The 23220-nt window shown below is 26.8% G+C and overlaps 2 protein-coding genes across 2 annotated transcripts; both read left to right on the forward strand.

Moving 5' to 3' along the window:
- The first annotated feature begins 4309 nt into the window (after positions 1 to 4309).
- LOC136079501 (uncharacterized) lies at positions 4310 to 5344 on the forward strand. Its single transcript, XM_065795239.1, has one exon. It carries the CDS (start codon positions 4310 to 4312, stop codon positions 5342 to 5344), a length of 1035 nt encoding a protein of 344 aa, XP_065651311.1.
- Positions 5345 to 11970: 6626 nt separating this feature from the next.
- On the forward strand, positions 11971 to 17471 carry LOC105844996 (probable myosin light chain kinase DDB_G0279831). Its single transcript, XM_065796574.1, has 5 exons — positions 11971 to 12228; positions 13340 to 13444; positions 13560 to 14060; positions 14518 to 15075; positions 17171 to 17471. Exons 3-5 carry the CDS (start codon positions 13560 to 13562, stop codon positions 17432 to 17434), a joined length of 1323 nt encoding a protein of 440 aa, XP_065652646.1. The 5' UTR covers positions 11971 to 12228; positions 13340 to 13444; the 3' UTR covers positions 17435 to 17471.
- The last annotated feature ends 5749 nt before the right edge of the window (positions 17472 to 23220 follow it).

The following is a 23220-nucleotide window of genomic DNA, read 5'->3' on the forward strand; positions in this document are numbered from 1 at the left end:
AATGTAAGAAGTATAAATAAAATTTTTGATAAATTAAACACTTTCACTACAACGCTTAGATTGCAAACACTAAAACGCTTAGAATGCAGTTTCTCATTTTATATGATTTGCATAACCAAAACGTGGTGTTCTGATAAATCTAAAAATCTAATAAATCTGATAAATCTAAAAATCTAATAAATCTGATAAATCTAAAAATCTAAAAATAAAACGAACTCGAATTTTCAAATTCCAAATTATAAACTAATATCTTTTGAAAAAAAAAAGGGGGAGGAGGGATCGCAACGTATATCCGAGATAATCAAGTGTTTAAACTAAGATAAGGCCTCTCCATCTTTGACACTGATAGCAAAGTCATTACTATTGAGATAACGGGTAAGAAATCAAAAAATATAATTTTTTGATTTCTTACCCGTTATCTTATTAATTTCCACTTGCAATAGACACATTTCGTTATCACATTAAATTCGTTATATCATTAATTTCCACTTGCTATAGACCTCCAGAAGGTGATATAAATAAGTTTTCAAATTTTTTAAATGAATTCTCAAAATAAATGACATGGGAAAAAATATTTTCTTTATATGGAATTTAAGTATTAACAGTCTAAACTACAAGGAAAATGTAGTTACTTAACTCTTTTTTTATAATCTGTTTCAATTGTGCATCCTTCCATCAATCCAATCATCAACAAACCTACTCGGATAACCCCAACTTCCGTCTCTGCTATAGACAATATATTAACAAATACATTTCTAGAAACTTCTTTAAAACCAGGAATTATCATATCATTTTATATTTATTTTTCATTATCTCAAGATTTAAGAACCTATAACAATCCTAAAACCGATATTTATAAAAGAAAAATCAATCAATCTATAAAAAATTTTATAGACTCGCTATCGGTAGTAAATTAGGATGGAGTGTATCAAGAATGTAACCTTGGACACACAAATTCCGCATACAATTTATTTATAAATATATTTCTAGGTCACTACAATAAACATTTTCCTGTTGATGAGAAAAAAATAAAGCTAAAATATTTAAAATGCCTATGGATAACTAACGGGATTAGAAAATCATCAAAAACAAAGCAAAAACTTTATATCAAGTATTTAAAAAACAGAATTGAAACTAACTTAACTACATACAAGGAATACAAAAATCTATTTGAAAAAATTAGAAAGAATTCAAAAAAAATATATGTTATTCAAAACAACTACATAAAAAAAAAGGTCATATTAAAAAAACCTGGAACATATTGAAAAATATAATAGGTAAAACCATAATAAATCAAATAATTTACCCGATAAAATTATCGTTAACGAAACTGAATATATCGACAAATTTTCTATCGCTGAAAACTTCAATAGTTTTTTTGCAAACATAGGCCCTAACATGGCTTCAAAAATTCAATGCCCTGATATCTCCTTCGAAACCTATATCACAAACCAACAATTCTGTTTAAATATTTTCTCTGGACTAAACCACGAAGAACTAGAAATTGCAATGAACTTGCTTAAGACGAATAAGGCCCCTTGGATAGACAACATTTGTAGCTATATAGTTGTAAATAAGTTTCCGGTAATAAAACAACTAATCTATGAAATATTTAAATCTTCAATTATTACAGAATCTGTACCGAATAAATTAAAAATAGCTAAGGTAATACCAATATTAAAAACCGGAGATTCATTTACACTAAATAACTACATATCTATCTCAGTTCTTCCTGTATTTTCAAAACTTTTGGAGAGAGTAATATACAATAAACTGTATAAATATTTAATAAATAACAAAATCCTAAATGAAAAACAGTTTGGCTTCCAAAAGCAACATTCAACCGAACAAACATCTTTTGATCTTATAAATAATATAAATAACTCCTTGGAAAACAAAAAATACGTCCTTCGAGTCTTTGTTGATTTATCTAAGGCGTTTGAAACAGTAGATCACGCTATCTTAATTAGGAAAATGGAAAAATATGGGATAAAAGGTGTTGCACTAAACTGGTTCAAAAATTTTTTACTAGGCAGAAAACAATGCGTTATTACTCATGAAAAAAAATTTTGTCTCCCAAGGTTCCATTCTTGCACCTCTTTTGTTTTTAATATACATAAACGATCTTCCTAAAGCCTCAAGTAAATTGGATGTCATTATGTTCGCAGTCAACACCAATTTATTTCATGCATCCTCATCAATTACAGAACTTTATGAAATTACAAATACTGAACTTGAAAAAATAAACAGTTGGTTAAAATCTAACAAACTATCGCTAAACACAGAAAAAATTAAATACATTCTTTTCCATTCTAACCTTAAAAAATACCACCCGATTTACCTTCGCTAATATAGATACTAAAGAAATAGAGAGAAGAAGTTTTGAATTTACAAACGATTTTTTTAAGTTTTATTATTTGAAATACTAATTACTAAAAATATTGTAAAATTTTATAATTTCAATTTTTATTAAAAAAAGTTATTGTAAATTCTTTTTGTAATATTAATACTTATATATCATCTTATTTTACTAATCAGTTCTTAAATATAAATACTCTTTGAATTACTAAATATTTTAAACGTTATATATTTTATTTTTTGCATTTTGTTAAAACATTTTATTTGATGAATATGCATTTTTTTTTGGGGGGGCTTAATGATAAGATGAATTTTGTCTTCTTCAAGCCCCAGTCATGTAAATATTTGTTTTTATAAACTACGAGTGTAAATTATTTTCAATCGGCAAATACAATACTAAAAACCCAAGCAACTAAATTTCTTGGGATACTTATTGATGAGAACATCTCATGAAAATCACATATAGATATAATAAATACCAAAATATAAAAAAAAACTGGTATCCTTACAAAGCTAGTTCTATACTAGCTTTGTAGAGGATACCAATGTCTCCTGATAATTTAAAGTTCCTATACTTCTTGTTTATACAAAGCTACTACTAATACGCTTATGTTGCATGGGCGAGTACTCATAGATCCAAAGTTTTTAATAAGGATAGATTCTCGCATGCTGAGCCACTTTTAAAAAATTTGAAAGCATTAAATGTATATCAAATCAATAAATTCCAAAATTTGTTATTTATGCTCAAATATAAACTTGGGCTTGTTCCTTCTCACTTTTCAAAAAATTTCTTCCAAAATAGCAAAAATAGATACCACACCAGAAGAACTGGAAACTTCAACGTACCTTTTAAAAAAAAACAAGATCCTCCATTTCTTACCGTGGTTCTTGTCTATATAACAAATTAATATCCAAAAATACTCAACTGGAAAAATCGAATAACTTAAATACTCTAAAAACGTTACTAAAAGACCTCATTTTAAACACTAACAATTTTATGAATTTTTATTAACCCCAAAGCATTTAAAACTATGTATAACCGATGTAAACTCTAATAACTCTAAAAACTCTAAATAACTCAAAAACAACAGCAATAACAAAAATACAAAAACAAATAATAGGCTTATTTATCAATATTTATGTGTATTGAAATAAAATTAAAAAAATGAAAAACTTCTTTTTGTCTGTATTCTTTGTTTTTTGCATTTTGGATTTTTATTTTCATTCTGCCGAAAACTGATAACATTTTTTTTTTTACATATAAACTTATTTTAAATTGAAGTATCCAAAAATATTAGTAATGCATAGCGGTTTCTTGATGACAAGACCGTCGGTCTTCTGCAAGTTTTCCGCGTTCTTTGTGATAATTTCTAACACTTTACAGTTTTATTTTATAAACTTTTTGTATAACGTAACTTTATGATTTTTTTTTTAAATTTTACTTACTCTGTAAAGATTCTATTATATATTACGAATTTGTAAAGATTAAAGAACGAAAAAATTAATAAAAAAAAAACTTTTACACGTCTCAAAATTTTTTTCATTTAGACAATAGCTGGAAATGTTTATGGTTACATTTATAAAAATGCATTTATTTGTGTTTATATTTGAAAAATTACATTTACTTGACTATTTTAATTATGCGAGTTTATTTATATATATTTATAAATATATTTATATTTATGTGCTACAAATATCTTATAATTTGTTTTTGTAAAATAAACTGAAATTAAAGGGGCAAGATGATATGACTATCGTCTTCTGCTTCCTTCAGTCAATTTTTTTACGTTAACAATTTTGAAAAAATTTTTTAACGAAAAAAAGATTATATCTATGAAAGAGATTATTACATATTTACATATTTATAAGAATATTAATTAATATATCATATTAATACATATTTACTATAAACTTGTTTACTTACAATATTCGCAAACGGCTAAATATATAAATGGATCAATGTATAAATGGATCAATACTATATTGGATTAAAAACTTTTTGAAAAACCGTAGACAAAGAGTTGTTGTTAATGGAAATTATTCAAACTGGGTACCCGTTAAAAGTGGAGTTCCCCAAGGCTCCGTCCTTTCAGCTTTACTTTTTATTATATATGTCAACGATATCCCTGAAGTAATCAAATCAAAAGCTGCTCTTTTTGCTGACGATACCAAAATCTTCCGTTCTATTGAAAATACTCAATCTGCGCAAGAATTACAAAATGACATCGACGCTCTTGTTACATGGTCTCAAAAATGGGGAATGAAATTTAATATTGATAAATGTTCTGTAATGCACTTAGGAAACAACAACAAATCCCATACTTATAATATGCATGATCCAGAAAAAAATATAAGAGTAAACATTAAAACCACAAATTGCGAACGAGATTTAGGTGTTCACATAGATTCGAACTTATTATTTTCCAAACACACAACTATTCAAGTCAACAAAGCCACACAAATAATAGGAATAATAAAAAGAACATTTACATCATATCCAGACTTATTATCCTTCAAAAAACTATTTTCAGCACTAGTCCGCCCTCACCTAGAATACTGTGGATCAATCTGTAACCCTGGACTTCTCAAAGACAAACGGCAACTAGAAAATGTGTTAAGAAGAGCTTCGAAACGAATCAATGGATTACAGGATCTACCGTATGAACAAAGATTGTTGGCATTAAATATGACAACTGTAAAATACAGGCTACTTCGTGCAGACCTAATCAACGTCTACAAATGGTGCAAAAACAACAATAGTGACAGAAGTTTTTTTGAAATAGATAGTAAATTTATTACTCGTGGTCATATATATAAACTAAAAAAACAATCTTCGCGATTAAATTTACGTATGAATTTTTTTTCTCTAAGAATAATAAATAAATGGAACTCTCTTCCTAATCACATTGCATCAGCGTTATCTTTAAAAACGTTTAAACTGCTTCTAGACAATCATCTAAAAAATGAATGGCTTCTCTATGACTAATCCACATTTTATTTTCTATTAGTTATACAAACTCTGTAATTGTCAAGTATTATATAATTAGGTTGACAGGCAGTTTATGCCTACACAATTTATTGTAAAACCTTAATAAAAAAAAAAAAAAAAAAAAAAAAAAAAAACAAAAAAACAAACTAAGTTGAAACAACCTGCAATATTAATATAAAATCTAAATTTCTATTTATACCAACCGTACTTATGTCTTTTTTAATATTAAGTTTGCTAAAATAATATTATAATGGTAAAATCTTTTTTAAACAGATGGTGGTGTAAATTCCTAACAGTAAGGCTGCCTAACTATAAATATATAATTAAAACTAAAACCCTGAAAGATATTAGATCCAATAATAAAAATCAAATTTATTTTGACGTAAAAAAAAAAAAAAAATGGTAATGCGAGAGAAAAAAACCCCGCTAAAAAATCAATAAAAAGCTAGATTGTCTTTACTCAGTGGGCGCGGGACAAAAAAAAAGACGTCTTTTAAACGTTTCGGATGTCTTTTGAACATCTTTTGAACGTTCACAAGACGTCTTTTTTGAGTCGCGTGCTACTGGGTAGCTCATTTTCCACCGGGTATGCGCAGATTTTGATTTATCTTCTTATAAAAGTTTCTTTAAAAATAGATCAATAAGATAAAATCAATTAAAGATATACCATATTAAAAAAAAAATTAAAAATTTCTTTGCAAGTATCTTGAAGACTAATCGTATTTTTCCAGTTGTAACTTCCTGTTGTCACAAAGCATAAAGTTTCATCATTACACTTTATTTATAAAGTTTAACTTTATACTTTAGCCATTAATAAACGTTTATCTAGCCTAGCTTTGAAGGAGTTTACTGCCTTTGCAGATACAATTTTTTCTAAAAACCCTATGAAGCTCTTTATACCACCTAATCCTATCAATCCCAGTGTTTATTTAGTAAAATTCAATAAGTTCATCACTTATACGTCATATTTTAAGTGTTGTGAAACCCAAATTTAAAAATTTCTTACGATGACTTAAATGTTTTAGTGCAGGTGCTAGTTTTGTTGCACGTCTTTAAATTTTATCCAAGTCACTGCCGTTTTTTTTTATTACTTGGACCAGTGGCGGATCCAGGTCATTGTTCTAGGGGGGTAATTTGACCAACAAAAAAAATCCGCCTTTTTTTCTTTCAAGTAAACCACTTTTTATTTGATTATTTTGAATGTTTTTAGAAAAGTTTGCTAATGAATATATTGAATGTATCAGTATATAAATATCTAAAAATCAAACGTTGAAAATAAATATTTAGTCTGTAATAAGAGACGAATTTATATCCTTGAAGGCCCTAGGCAGAAAAAACTTTGGGGGCCCTAAACACTTCTAAATACCACAATTGTTTTTCTACGATACCCCATTTGAAAATTGAGCTTGCTGAAATCATGGTGCACAGGCTGCAGTCTTGTCTGCCAAAGGTAAACTTGACCCCGTAACAAAAAATAAAATAATATCTTTAGTATAATCTTTTTTTAATGAAGGCTTTTATAAATTTAACAAACTACAATATTAAATTGAGCCTTCTAGTTTTTGAAGATGAAAAACTATCAATAATCTTTTCAACATTTATGATGCAATCTCTATGGATATGCATTATAACTAAGCCATTTAATTGTTCTTGTCCTATAGTGAATCTTAACCAAGTTTTAAGTATTTTTAAAACCGAGAAACTTCTTTCTCCCGAAGCAACGCTAATAGGAAGGGTGCATAGCAGTTGCAAAATACATTTAAAGGGAAGACATTACCATCACATTGCTTGTATGCCTCCAGCGCACTTTCAGGTATGTCTTGTTGCTTTTTGATTGCGTCTTTCCATATTAGCTCCCAAAATTTAAACTCTGAAAAAACTTTCATTAAATGAACATTCTCGTCAACAGCATTTATGTTAGGCAGCCCTTTCATAAAACTAAATGTATTAGTTATGGATGTTGTTAACTCTGTCTTTGTTTTATTTAATAAATTTCTAGGTATTGCAACATTTAATTCAATAGAGTTCAAAATTTCATTAGAAAATCTGAACTGTAAATCTAGAAGTATGCTATCAAGTAACGGTAAATAAACTTTGACTCTATAGTAAGTTAAAGGATCATTGGTCACATGATAGAACCGAAAATATTAATCCTCGAAAATATCACCGAAATATTTCACAACCGAAAAATTTAGAACCGAAAAGTATACTTTCATTGCAGGATCGAATTACAAAATCCTTTCTTGCGCCGAATTTTACAACCAAAAAAATTTGGATCGAATTACAAAATCCTTTCTTTTTATATTTTAATTTAATTTAAAAACTTTATTTCACGACTTTTGATCGAAAATTTGATCGAAATTTTTTCGGTTCTAAAATTATTTATGACATTTCATTGATAATTCGATCGAAATTTTTTCGTTTCTAAATACAATTATGACTTTCGATCGAAAATTCGATCGAAATTATTTCGCTTCTAATTTTTTTCGTGAATATTTTCGGTTGTTAATAAATTTTTCATATTCGGTACTAAATTGAAATTTACGATTCGGTTAAATCATAGGACGTTTGCGTTGAGGTTTGCGCGATTAGTTTGTTTTCATGTAATTCGTGGAATCTGGATTTTTAAACCTAAGTCTTCTAGTAACTTTGATGCAGTCATATATATAGCATTAAAGTTTTCTTTATTCTATCGTCTTTTATTTAATATCTTTATGGTATGTTTAAGAATAGTTTTGGCATATTCTTTATCCAATACCTTTTTTTTAAAAAGCCTTACTTAAAGAGATTGTGGTATTTAACACATTGGCTAACGAACAAAGTGTTATTAAAAATAAGGGCTCAGATACTACATTTTTTGGTGATGCGGCCTTTGCTAAATAATCCTGTTCATTCCACTGAGATATGAAATCAAGTGTTTCTACTACATTTATTAAACAAGATTTAAAGCTTAACACAGAAGTGACGTCTAATCCAATTCGTTTCGCATGAGCTTGTAAGCATTGCCTTATTTATATATTTAAGAACGTTACTTTGCTTCGGAGAAACTTTAAAAAATGGTATTACTTCTTTCATTGTGCTAATTGTATTTCTTAAAGCTCGCACAGACGAACATTTGGAAATTGATAATTTTAAAGCATGGTTATAACATGGAATATTTATTGCGTTTCATTGGATCTTCTGTAATTTCGTGACTGCTTCGTTATTTTTAATAACATAAGGCTGCATTCATCAGTACCTATTCCAACACAATCCATCAAATTGAAGCCAAATTTTGTCAATTTGTTAGCAACTGTGTTTGCTAGCAATTCTCAAGTTTATACAGATTCATAAGTAAAATTAGAATGTTTTTAATACGGCAGTTTGCAAAAAAATAAAATTTTCACGGATTTAACAAGTATTAATACCAATATATATTAACACGACTGTCATTTAAGAACTATGACTGGTATCCGTTGTCCCCAACGCTCACTCGAAAGCGAAGAAATTTCCGAAGGTTCCGAAGGTTGCCATCATTAATTACTCAAGAGTTTTGATTTATTTCAAAAATCTGTCCATCATCGCGATGAACTCGCAGAGCTATATTCTGTCGACCAAGAAATATTATAGATTCAATTATAGGCTTTAATCGTTCTCTTTTCTTTAGCCTGTTTAAGTCTTCCTTCGTTAAGTAAATTACGTACATCTGTAGACGGACATTTACATGTTCGGATGAAATCTGATGCTGCCAATATAATAACTTTGTGATACGCATTGCAACCATGTAAGTCTCCATCCTTACCCAAAAGCTTTGAATAACTTTTAATAGGTAAAGTTACTAATTTGAGTAATTGCACTTGACCGTGTAACCCCCAACTTTTGCAAAAAGAAAGCAAAACTTACAAAAAATTCCATAAAGGCATTCCGAAATCATGATCCACGGAAATTTATGTATACGTTTCTCGGACAAAAAGCAATTAGCATTCTTACCCTTCTTTAAATGCACAGAATATGGATATTTTTAATTTGGACCAGGAAACCAATTGCATTTCGATATTCGGTATTTATCTTGTTCGGTTACCTGACGTGTTAGAAATGCCCCAATGTCTATAGACAAACAGCTATCATCTTTTGTTGCGGGTATTGAATCTTCCTTATTAATTTCTCGGACTCCATACTGAAACTGCAATGTCTAGGTGTTACCAATCTGTAAAGCTTTTTTACCTAATTTTATCGAACTAATTTTAGTATTATCTATTAGTTCATATGATCTCATTTTGCTCTTTTTATTTTTTTAATATCTATTTATTTGTCAGTTTTATACTATATAATTTAAAAAAAATTGTGTAATGACACTAATTGTAAATTATTAACACAGTGATCGACGATAGCAAAAAGTATTGTACTCTACTTATCGATTTAAGTAAAGCTTTCGATACAGTCAATCATCAAATCCTTCTATCGAAACTCAAAAGTTATGGTATAAAAAATACTAACTTGTCCTGGTTCGAGAGTTATTTGACTAATAGGAAGCAGTATATAGTTTATGATGAAGGAAAAACTAATTATGAGACAATTACATGTGGTGTTCCTCAAGGATCAATTTTAGGGCCACTTCTATTTCTTGTTTATATAAACAATTTAAATAAATTTTCTAACATTTTAAATACAATTTTATTTGCAGATGATACCAGCTTGTTTTATTCCAATAAAGATATCAATATATTATTCCAAACATTAAACAAAGAACTAGACAAACTAACCCAATGGTTTAAATCAAACAAGTTATCTTTAAATATTACTAAAACAAAATACACTTTATTCCATCGCCTACATAAAAAATCAGATATTCCCTTAGAACTTCCGGACCTTTTTATTGACAATCAATTAATAAAGAGAGAGCAATCAATAAAGTTTTTAGGCGTGTTTCTAGACGAAAATGTAACCTGGAGGGAACATATAGGTGTAGTTGAAGATAAAATATCAAAAAATTTAGGTATAATGTACAAAGCAAAGCAGTTATTGCATCAATCTTGTTTAAAGAACATTTACTTTTCTTTTATTCATTGCTACTTAAGTTATGCGAACATTGCTTGGTGTAGCACTAACGCGACGAAAATAAAAAAATTGCTTAGCAAACAAAAACAGGCTATAAGGATAATTTCAAACGTAGATCGCTACTCACACACACAAACACTATTTAATGAACTCAATATCCTAAATGTATATAAACTAAACCTCTATCAAGTTCTTATTTTCATGTTCAAACTTGATAAAAATATATTACCAATCTTATTTTATTCAATTTTTGAAAAAATAAATCACATATACCCTACTAGATTTTCAAAATACAACTACATTCAATCCAAAACTTATTATTCCGCTACTAAATTCTCTATTGTAAACCGAGGACCAAAGTTGTGGAACATAATATTAAATAATGAAATGAAAACTAATTATTCTCTAAACCAATTCAAAACAAAACTTAAGCAATTACTTTTGTTAACTGAAAATGAATTAAATTTTTTCTAATAAAACTTCTTTATATTAGAAATCAATAATTAATAGTTAATTAATTACTTTAGATTATTAATACATAATTAATCAATAAATGTACATATATTTTTATCATTTTAAATGATAATCTTTTTTTTGAGAAATTTATTTTTTATTTTTGCGTTATTTATTAATCTTTTACTTTTATTTTATACTGTTTATTTGCTTTTACTTAATTGGCAATGAAAAGTATTATAAATATAATTAAATAAGTTAAACTATAAAATGCTCTACCAATAAAATGTTTTTATATAAAATCATATCTTCTTATTTTTCAAACCAATTCTTAAATGTTATTTTTGTCATTTAATATTTTAATAAATTTTGTTTCTTTTATTTTACAAGGCAACTGTTGTATCTTATTTTTTGAAAAACTATAAATTTTAAACGATATGCGATATATTTAAATTTTCTTTTATAATATATATCAGAGATATATACATTGAAACTTTATTTTATTGTCAAACTATATTTTGTCTAGTAATGACGCATTTTTTTTGGGGCTTAATGATAAGACTAAATTTGTCTTCTTCTAGCCCGGGTCATGTAATTATTTTTTTATAAGTTACGACTGTAAATTTTTTTTTATCGGCAAAGTGTAAATAAAATAAAAAATAAATACTTGCTGCGACAATTAACTTAAATTTATTTTTAAGGCATTTTAAACATTTAAAATCTTTATTAAAACCTTGTTCTCTAGAATATATATATATATATATATATATATATATATATATATATATATATATATATATATATATATATATATATATATATATATATATATATATATATATATATATATATATATATATATATATATATATATAGTAATATAAGAATTAAAGTTATTGAAGTTATCATGCACGGAAAAAAAATGAACAGTGTTTTAAAAAACATGGTTGATACTAAAACGTGTTTAAAAAAATAGTATTATATAAGCTCTAAGAAAAGAAACAATTTAAACAAAACAATTTAAATACAACTTATTTGCAAAACGGTGTGACTTCATAATGTATTGGCGGCTTCTTGTAACGGCTTATTGTATATTGGAATACTATGTCTGGAATAGCTTAATTTATGAATGTTTAAAAAAACACTAGCGAACTAAGCAAACATGTTGAACAAAATGTTTTAATGTGCATAGCATGTCATTGAAAACAATTAAAAATGTTCGAAACGTAAACGTAACATCTTATGCTGCAGTGGTTATTTTAAAAGATTTTATTTGATTTAGATCATATTAATCTTAAAAGAAAAAAAAAATTAGAAGAAAAAAAAAAGAAAAAGGTACAACTGATCGTTCAAGAAGTAACTAGTATTACTGATTTTCCATAAAAAAACAGGTAAGTACACCAGGATTCAACTGCAACTGTTATTTTGTTTATAAATCTATTGTAAGGTTTACATTTTTTATAATGTAAATTAAATTAAAAATTATTACTTTGTATATATATTATTTCAACTTGAGGTAATATATTTAAATAATCAATAAAATTTAATTACCTTGACATGTTTCATTTAATGAAAAGTTAAGTAAAAAACTGTGGTGAAACTTTAAATTACCAAATCATAAAAATTTAATGTATTTATTAGTTAAATTAAACTATGAAATTTTTTATTAAAATTGAGTTTAAGCAAGCTACTGTTAAATGACGTTTTTTTTTTCTGAAAAAACTTTTGATCCCATCTGAAAGAAATCATATTCTGCTATTTAAATTCTGTTATTTCTATTTTGCTGCAAAAATTTCCAAGTGCATTTCCAGTTATCCATTGTCTTGTTACTTTTTCTTGTTATCTCAGTTATCCATATATAAAACTGTGACGACACAAAACTAAAAGGAGTTATAGGCGCTTACACGATTTTATGTTGTTTTAAATATAGCACATTCGGGCATTGTGGAATTATTGTGTTTTGGAAATAGTTAATGCGATTTAAACCTGAAATCAAAAATACCCCCAAAATTTTATCCCCTTCTTTACCTTATTGTGAGTGCAGTGAATTAACAAAATATTTCATTATCTTATACTCAATTTAAATATATCAACAGGTTTTGAAATAAATCTAAACACTTTATTAATGTTTGAAAGCTATAACCATGAAAGATATTTACAACCCCCTCATTTTAAAGGGCCGCTTTAAAGCTAACTTTGAGTTACCATCATAGAAGGTTTACTCAGAGCAGATAATAAAATACAAGGATTATCGATTTAAATTGATATTTTAAATTTAAACAGGTCAACTATCACAGAGCAAAATAGAAATCGACATTTTTAAAAACAAGAAAATAAAATTGAATAAGTAAAACTGTTAACAATAAAGTAATATAAAAATGTTTTTAAAATAAATCTCATTTTTTTATTATTTTATTTTTTATTGCTTTTCATATTCATTTTACATATTTACTTGTTTAAGTAAATTTTTCCACATCTGTTATTTAGTTTTTTTATTTGCAGGACCATTATTATCAAAGAATACAAAACAGTGAACAGTTTTTTTTTTAATTACCCTCATATCTGTTCATAAAAAAATACGCAGCAATCAGACAGAACTCAGTTGAGGTTTATTTTTAGTTATGTTTTTATTAAAATTTTTAATGACTACTAATTTACCTTTGCTTTAGAAAAAAAAATTTGCTTCAACAAACGTTTTGTTTATTGTTTGTGATTTATTTAGATGCATTGCTTCAAGGACAGGCTTTATTATGAACACAACGACACAAACAGCTCTGATGAAAGTGACGAAGATTTAATTTTGGAAAAAAATAAGTGTACAATGAAAAGTCCACCTTTTGGAGATTTAACCAAAAAAAAGTTACCAGCAAGTAAATCAGAGTTCTTATTAAAAAATTTTGAAAACCAGTCATGCTCTAACCCTCTACGCAAAAACTTTGAACTGAAGTTATCTCAAAGCAGCCATAATTTATTTGAAACTCCACGCAACCGCACTCAAGACGATTATACTTGTAAAACACTAACTCCGGTTATGAATAGAAAAAAGAAACGAATTTCTTTTTTTAACTGTAATAAAGAAAATACTGCCAGTCATGAAACATCTCCAAATTTGTCTCGTTCAAGTCCTCGCACCAATAGGAAATCAATTGATATTACATCATCCAAAGAATATAGAGAAATTTATGCTAGTAACGTGCGATTATACAGTGTCGTTATTGCAAAAGTAAGTTATTTCATATTTTTTGTAATTTTCTTGCACGCTTAAAGTTTTTATATGTTCATTTATTACGACTGAATTTAAAGCGAAAACAATAAGAGATAAACTGTGTAGCGAATTAAACGTTACTTTTAAAGAAAACTTTGAAATTTTAACGTCGATCATTAAACGTCAAATGCTTAACACGAAAGTTTAAATATTAAAATCTTAAAAAATAAAAACATAAAACTTATCCTTAAATTAATAATAATTTTAGATTAATTTAAAAAATATTTCATTAATCAAATGGGAATATTAAACTGATTTTTTAAATTAAAATGAAAGCATATTACGCTTTTGTTTAAATCTGTTAGTTTTACCTTTAAAACGCTGACGTAAGTTTTCTGCGCTTTGTCAAATTTTTATTTTGAGTTTTGGTTAAAGTTAAAAATATCCTAATAAAGTTTTTCTTTTAATATTACAGCAAATGGCATCTTTAGGTCAGGTTGGACGTGAGATGGATGATATACGGAGAAGTAAAACTAAAAAAAAAGCTTTAAATGGAAATGAAAATTTCAACGATATTAAAACTCAGAACAAACCAAAAAGCAATAATGTTAATCATGACGGTATTTTAAATTCACGTTCAAATACAACTGATCATGCCCTTTACTCAAATATGTCACCTTTAAATGAAAGGTCTTTAAAATATAATATCAAATTTGAGGAGAGCAATACAGAGTTAATTGACATTTTGGTCTCGGAAGAAAATTTAAAAAATCTTTCAAATGAGATTCATGCAAATCAGACGAGTCATAATCACTTTGGAAATAATAAAATTAAAGAAGCGCTACAACCATCAACCACCATCATACAGCCATCAACCACGATTAGACAGCCATCTACCGCCAATTTAGAAAGTAAAGAATCACTACAGTTGTCAACCACCAGAGTGCTACTGTCATCGACTACCGCAGTACAGTCATCAAACACCAATTTAGAGAATAAAAATAATCGTAATTGCGGTGACAGGTGCCATTGTGTAAGTCTTGTATTCTTATTTTAAACTTATTTCTAGCAACTTTTTTTAAATTTATTTCTAACAAAGATACTTGGTAACAACCAGGTGCTTGTTAAACTGGATATGCTAAATTGATTTGCACAATGCACAAAAAAAAATAAATGTTTTAAAAATATTCATTTTTGGGCAACAAAGATTATTTTAAACCTAAACAAGGTGTTCATTCAAAGATTGTAAAATATATTTTAAATTTAGAATTAGCTGCATACGAAACCAAATAAAAAAAAAAAAAAATCAGAATAAGAAACAATATCCAAACGAGTGTAGAATGTCTCAATATTATTTTCAGGTATCATTATCCGATCCAGAAAATGTATAGGTTTCTCGATTGGACACTGAACTTTTTTCAATAAAACATCTGCAACTAATAAGTATCGCATTGTTATAAAATAATTTAGGGCTTATGGTCCAACCTGATGATATTTAGATTGATTATTTATGTTGTTGATTAAAACTACAATTTGTTTAACAATAACAAACGAACATAAAGTTTAAAAGCATTCTTAAAAAAAAAATTAGGAACTAGGTACGTCAGAAAAACTAGATACTAACCACTCTCATTATAAATAAAAAATTATATGCACCGCAACTAAAAAAGTTGTGGTTATAGAAAAGTATATGCAACATACAAAACTGTGTTAGTTAACAAAAAAAAAGGCACTGTATTCAAAAGCCATGCTATAAAAAGAAGAAAAATAAAAATATGTTTATTTTCTTTTACAATCTTTACATTGAAAAAAATCCAGCCGCCGCTGACTCAACTTAATTGAAATATGGGAGAGTAAATACCAGAAAGGTATTTAATTTCACCAAGGACGTATTTGTCTGACGTATCAGTAATTGGCAAGGCCTTTGATCTATAACTATGCGTTAAACGTCCATGCATTTATTCGTCCTTATTCTCACATTTTCCAGCTTATAAATTGTTTTTTTTTTGTTTGTTCTGCAAGACCGTGAACAACTTTTTTTGATATTTGAGCTAAGCAACTTTGAAACCTAAAGAAAACTCCATGTTTAAGTATGTTCATATGTATGAGGAACGAGGATGCTACGCAAAAAGTTGCGGTGATTAGATACCGGGAACAACAAAAACCCCAAAGCGTTAGCCCCCCAAGCCCCAAATATGAGGGCAATGAGTCAAAGTTTTTTTTTATGCAATGTTAAACTTTATTTATATTCATCGACAAATTTCAAATTTAATTCAATAATCTCTTTTAGATCGGCTTTTATGACTTTATAAAGTTTACACCCCCATCAATTTGAGGGGGGGGGGGGGGAACTTTATAAAGATTGCACCCTTAGATTGCACTCTCAACCTTTACTAGCCGCGCCTCAATATGCAATTATGATCATCCACACCTACATGTCTATGTTAAATATTGAAAATTTAAACATTTTTAAATCGAACTTTTGTCAACTTTTTAATTGTTAGCGCGGACAAATAATGACATAATAAGTTTAAATTCTAAATAAGTAATATTAAATAATAATAATTAAAATTTATGTGTTTTATAATTTATTCATTAGATAACTAAAAACAGCCAAGAAAATTAAAATAACAATTGTACCTAAACCAAAAAACCAACTTTAAAAGGAGAGGGGAGGTACAAATTTACTGCGACATTTTTGGTGTAGGTGGTCATTAAAATTTGACGATCTGTTACTAGGGAGGAGGTGAGGGAATGAGAGGGGTCTAAAATTGTCAAAAATTGCGTGAAGTAAATTATGGACGACCTTTTAGAAACAATATTTAATTATACTGTGTACAAAACTTGATAAAAAAAGTACAATGCTTTTAACGTGACGTATATGCGTTACAATACTTTTTAAGTGGCGCGAATGATTTGTGAGAGTGTCTAGCTGTGATTTGTTAATTTTACAAATCTAAAAATAAAATATATTAACAGTAAGTCACTTTCTTTGATGTGGGAAAGTGATTTCCTAAAATGCAGTGCGTGCGCTTCAAGCTAACAATAAAACTAGTTATTTAATGTATTCATAAAAATCTAAAATGATTAATTTTATAGTAACGTCCGAACAAAAATTCTTATTGCAGGGAAGCACAATTAGTACTAGTGGAATGTCAATACTTAAATATGCAGCTGACGGAACAGAATGTCTTCGGAAATCTGCAGTTGACAGAACAGAATGTCTACGGAAATCTGCAACTGACGGAACGGAATCTCTACGGAAATCAGCAGCAGAACGAACAGAATGTCTACGGAAATGTCTAGAATCTTTTGACAGCACTGTTCTATTGGCAAACACATTTTTAGCAAAAGTAAAGACACAAACCTCGTCAGATGGAATCAAACCATGATATTCAAAAAAGAGCTATTTTGTTTATTTATGAAATATTAGCCATATATATATATATATATATATATATATATATATATATATATATATATATATATATATATATATATATATATATATATACATAAATATAATATATATATACATATATATATATATATAATATATATACATATATATATATGTATATATAAGTATAATATATATACATATATATATATGTATATATATATATATATATATATATATATATATATATATATATATATATATATATATATATATATATATATATATATATATATATATATAATATATGTAATTAATAAATAATATATTATTAAAACAAAAAAAAAACATTTAAAAAATACTTCGTTCACTTACTTAAAGAGGCTATTTTTTAATATTAACTCTGAATTTTTGGTTCTTATATTTAATACAAAGTTGGTTTTTGTTAATCATAAAACTAAAACTAAAGTTATTTATCATAAAACTATAAAATTTTGTCATTTTATCTTGTGCTTTAAAAACTTGTTTTTATTGTATGATTTGTTAACTTTATTTGTACTAGTGCGGCTTCTTTTTGTTCCTAAGATTCTTTTTATTGAAGCATTTTTATTCGAGTTTATGCTCCCAAAATATTGCAATAGTGTTTAAATTTTGAGTTTAATTTTAATAGTACTTTCTTCATATATTGCAAAATTGACTGTGAATTATTTTTTAAAAAAAATTTTGTTTTAATCATATCATAAGAAACTTGTTTAAACTTGTTTGATATTGTATTGTTTATTTTTAGGTAATAAATTAAAAAAATATTAAAACTTAAACTCATATCATTTTGTGGTTGCTTTAGTTTTTTGCACAGGAAACATTGTTGCTTCATATTATTTTTTTAATTGTATAAAAGTTTTAATTGCACCATTGTATAAAAGTTTGATAAAAAAAGTTGGTTCAACTAATTTTCTTGCTCTCTGTTTGTATGCACCTTAAAGAGTGAAATTTATAAAACAACTTTATTTAAATAGATAAATTTCTAGAAAACAATTTTATCTAAATAGATGTTCTCCAACCCTTTTTATTGTATAGAGCACATTACTCTATACAATAAGGTAAGAAAAGGGGAGCGTGGGGTACCATGAAATATTGTAAATGTGGAGGCATCTTAAGAGTTGTGACAACCACTTTCATTTAGTGAAACAGTTACCATTAGCTATATTTAAAAAAAAATTATTTCATTTAACATCGTTAGGCATGCGCGGGGTTGAAATTTGCGTTTTTTTGATAACAAAGTTACTTATTAATTTTTAAAGCTCATAAGTTTTAAGGTATCGTATTCAATGCGTCGATCGGTAACTAACATTTATCTGAAAACTACAATCCGTAAGCTCTTTACTTCATTAAACAAAATCATTGAAAAAGCAAGTTGATACTAAAAATAAAGAGGTTTTTCCTATTACCAAGCAAGGGTTACTTGATATAGCATTTGTGGGGGGCCCTAGAAGTTTAGAATAGTACTTTTTTGTGTCATAAACAATGCTAAAAATCATTTCTTTTAATATTTACAGTCAATTTTAAAGAAATTTATCTAAATTTAATACAAGGAGATCCAAAATTCGATACAAAGCCAATATTTATTGACGCTTAAGAATGACACATACAACGTAAGTGTCATTCTTAAGCGTCAAGTAAAAATCTGTCTAAAGTTAAAATCTGTCTTTTCTCTATGATTTATACTTTTAAATAATTTTTTTAATGATGCTCAAAGTGTGTATCAAGGTACCCCATGGAAGGGGTACCTTGAAATAAATTTCTAATTTTACTTTAAATAGTCTTACAAGTTTAACCTTTTATATTTTAACAATTTATAAATTTAACTTTGTAGGGATCAATTTGTTCTACAAATTCAACAAATAGACTAAAAAAAAGACCTATTAACAAATTGTTACGAAGCAAAAACCAAAAGTTTGCCATGGATTACTCTGCTCCAGATTACAGTTGTTTATAATAAATATGTATTTTTTATAAATTCATTTTTAAATAGAGGGTAAAAAGGAAGTTCACTAAAAAATATTAGAAGTATATTATTAAATCTTAAATAGTAAAAATGAGTTCTTTATGCTTCCATTAAAAAAAAAAGTAGTTACTTTGATGAATAAAATCCTCAGTAATATTTTGTAAAATTATTTTGTTCTATAAAATAATGCATGATGATGCAGCTTTGAATCATCACCAATAAATTAAAACAACTGAAGTTTAGGATGTGAAGTTTAAGATATAAGAAGTTTAAGATATAAAGGATAACTATATTTTTAAGCTTCATTGACTTTTATTTGTAACAATTTTTGTTCACTTTTTTCATATAAAGTCTAATGTTATTATCACTAGATTAGAATAGATTAAACAAGTTTAATTTAAACAAGTTTTATTTAAACAAGACTTATGCAAAACTATTAGAGCTAGTAAAAATATAAACTTTTAACTTAATAAAATAAACATTTAAATAAGGTTTATAATAATCTTTATAAATTTAAAATTTATATTTTATAATTCTGATGAAAAGCCAAAATAATTAAATACAATTTTTACTTTCGTGTTAGCTTGATTTTGGAAGTTTCTTGTTTTGAAGTGCTTTCGGACTTCTTGAGAACCTTAGATTTATCACTTTTCCTGCCTTTAATTGTTTTTTTGCGAGGTAGAGCTTTTAGAAATTGTCTTACGGATTCAGTTGTTATAGTGTGGTTTAATTGTTGGAGACTTTTTAGTTTTGGCCATTGATCATATCATCTTGTTTTTTAACAATTACGCTGTTAGATGTGCTTGAAACTTGATGTATAATAACGTTATGAAGATCCTCACAGTTAGATATACTAAATGTCTCTGTCAGAGTATGATTAGTTACTTTGGCACATTGAAAGTCATTGTCACAGAAATCATTTCGTAAAAAAGGTGTGGAAAAACCACAAATAATATTTCTGGCAATACATACACACACACACACACACACACACACACACAGATATATATATATATATATATATATATATATATATATATATATATATATATATATATATATATAATATTTATATAAATATATATAATATATATATAAATTATATAAATATATAAATTATATAAATATATAAATAAATAATTATATAAATATATAAATATATATTTATATAAATATATAAATATATATATATATATATATTTATATATATATATATATAAATCATTTCGTAAAAAAGGTGTGGAAAAACCACAAATAATATTTCTGGCAATACATAAACACACACACACACATATATATATATATATATATATATATATATATATATATATATATATATATATATATATATATATATATATATATATATATATATATATATATATATATATATATATATATATATATATATATATATATATATATATATATATATATATATATATATATATATATATATATATATATATATATATATATATATATATATATATATATATATAGTGGTTTATGCTGGTGCCAACTAAATCATGTATTCTTATTGGTTTCCACGGATTGGATAAAAGCCAATAATTTTGACACGTAGACAATTTTTTGCCTGAAAAAAGCATCAACTGCCACGTCTAAAATTTGCATACGATGAGTGGAGTTGGGAGGAAATGTTAAAACTACTATTCCATTTTCACAACAATAGTTAATGGCATCTAATGAACAATGATATTCATGATTGTCCATTAAGAGTTAAACCAGATCATTTTTCAAACACTTAACTAACTTTTTTATATGCTCTAAAACTTTTAAAAATAATTTCCCTGTCAAACAGTCACCATTACCCATCTATTTAATTAAGGTTTTGCTGAATCTTAGTAAATGGCAAATAGATTGGAAAGAAAAGAGAGAGGTAAATTTATTTATTCGCTTTACAGTGATATTCTGGAATCTAAAAGAAAATGTAGATCAAATAGTACCCGAAATCTCCGATATCTCCGAAAAGGAGGCAAATGTGCTATTACAAGTCTTCTGACTCTTAGAGATTTCAAAGAATAGAAGAATTACAAGAGGAATCACAAGAATAGTAGAATCACAAAAATAGTAGAATCACAAGAAGCGCGAACATTCTCTATTATTACTACTAAAGAAAAAGACCAGTCTTTATTCTCAATTTAATCAAAAGTTTGATGCGTGCAAACTAACATTTCAATTAATCTGAAATTTTTTCTGACGATTAGCTTTTTTCTGTTACAATAGGACTCTTTTAAACATATCGCGACGTTAGAATTATCTTATTCTATCTCCTTATTTTGAACTATCTTGTTCTATCTTCATATTTTTGAGTTTTAAGATGAAACAATTTGTAAAAGAATAACTTTAGGAGACGGCATATAAAATTTTTTTTATAACTTATGTTTTCTCCGCAACTTTTTTTATAACTTATGTTTCTCCGCAACTTTTTTTATAACTTGTGTTTTCTCCGCAACTTTTTTTATAACTTATGTTTTCTCCGCAACTTTTTTTATGACATGTTTTCTCCGCAACTTTTTTTATGACTTATGTTTTCTTCGCAACTTTTATACTTATAACTTAGGTTTCGATACAGTAGAAAAAAATTATTCTGAATTGCACAACACTGTCAATAACTCAATAAATGTCAACAAGATAACTCTAACGTCGCAATATGACTGAGATGTGTTTTGGGAAGTAAAACACATTATTGGCTTTTTTTGTTACAATACAGTCATCAAATAAATATCAAAAGGTCTTTATTTACAGCCATCGGTGAAAAAATTTAAGCGCAAATCACTAAAACATCATCTTATCGATCGTGTCGTGTAAAGCAACACATACTGAAATGAGTCTCATCGAAAGTTACAAAATGAAATTATTTAATACTAAGAAAAGATTTTTACTCTTTGGGATACTTCATCGCTGGATGTGTTTCATGGAATATCTCCTTCATTTGTCATATAAATTGGATATTAGGCAACGGCAGGCAAAAAAAAAGATATGTAAATATTTTTTATCAGCTCGAAAAAGTCTTATACAAAAAAGATTTTTTTGGAAAAAAATTAATTTACATCTACACAAACTCTATTCAGGCAGCACTGGTTAATCTAATTACGGTAATCATTATTTGAACCAGTAGCGAGCGTTTTCTGATCCAAAATTGTTATCAGAAATTTTGGATATAGATATAAATCTTATTGTACACTAAAGTCTATTACTAATACTTTTGCCTTGGCAAATTTCATTCAAATTTGAAAATTACCCAGGTAAAAAAGTTCTATAGAATTTCTTAAATTTTTGAAACACACGGCCTGCAGAAATTCTATAGAATTCTATAAAATTTCTATAGAATCTCTGTTAATTCTTATAGAAATTCCCATAGAACTTTTTTTTCTACTTTTTTTTTCATAAAAATTAAAAGTTTCATAGCAATTTCTATAGAAATTAATTGACATTGACATTGTAAAGAAATTCTAAAGAATTTCTAAAGGCCAAATGTTTCAAAAGTTTATAGCAATTCTATAGAATTTTTTTCCTAGGTATTGTCTACAAACAGTTTTAATGAGAAATATTTGAAAAATTCTAATCGTGTTTATAAAGATTTTACTCACGGAGCTCAAATTGTGGTTGAATTAATTTTGCTAGTTGGAACTTTGGGCGAAAATGCTTGAAAATAATTTTATTAATGTCACATCGTTTAGATTATGCAAGAAAAACTTTAAGGGTTGACAACTGAACAAATATTTTTTTTAAGCATCAGATATTGTTTT

Source organism: Hydra vulgaris, chromosome 04, assembly GCF_038396675.1.
Source record: "Hydra vulgaris chromosome 04, alternate assembly HydraT2T_AEP".
NCBI classification, from domain to species: domain Eukaryota; kingdom Metazoa; phylum Cnidaria; class Hydrozoa; order Anthoathecata; family Hydridae; genus Hydra; species Hydra vulgaris.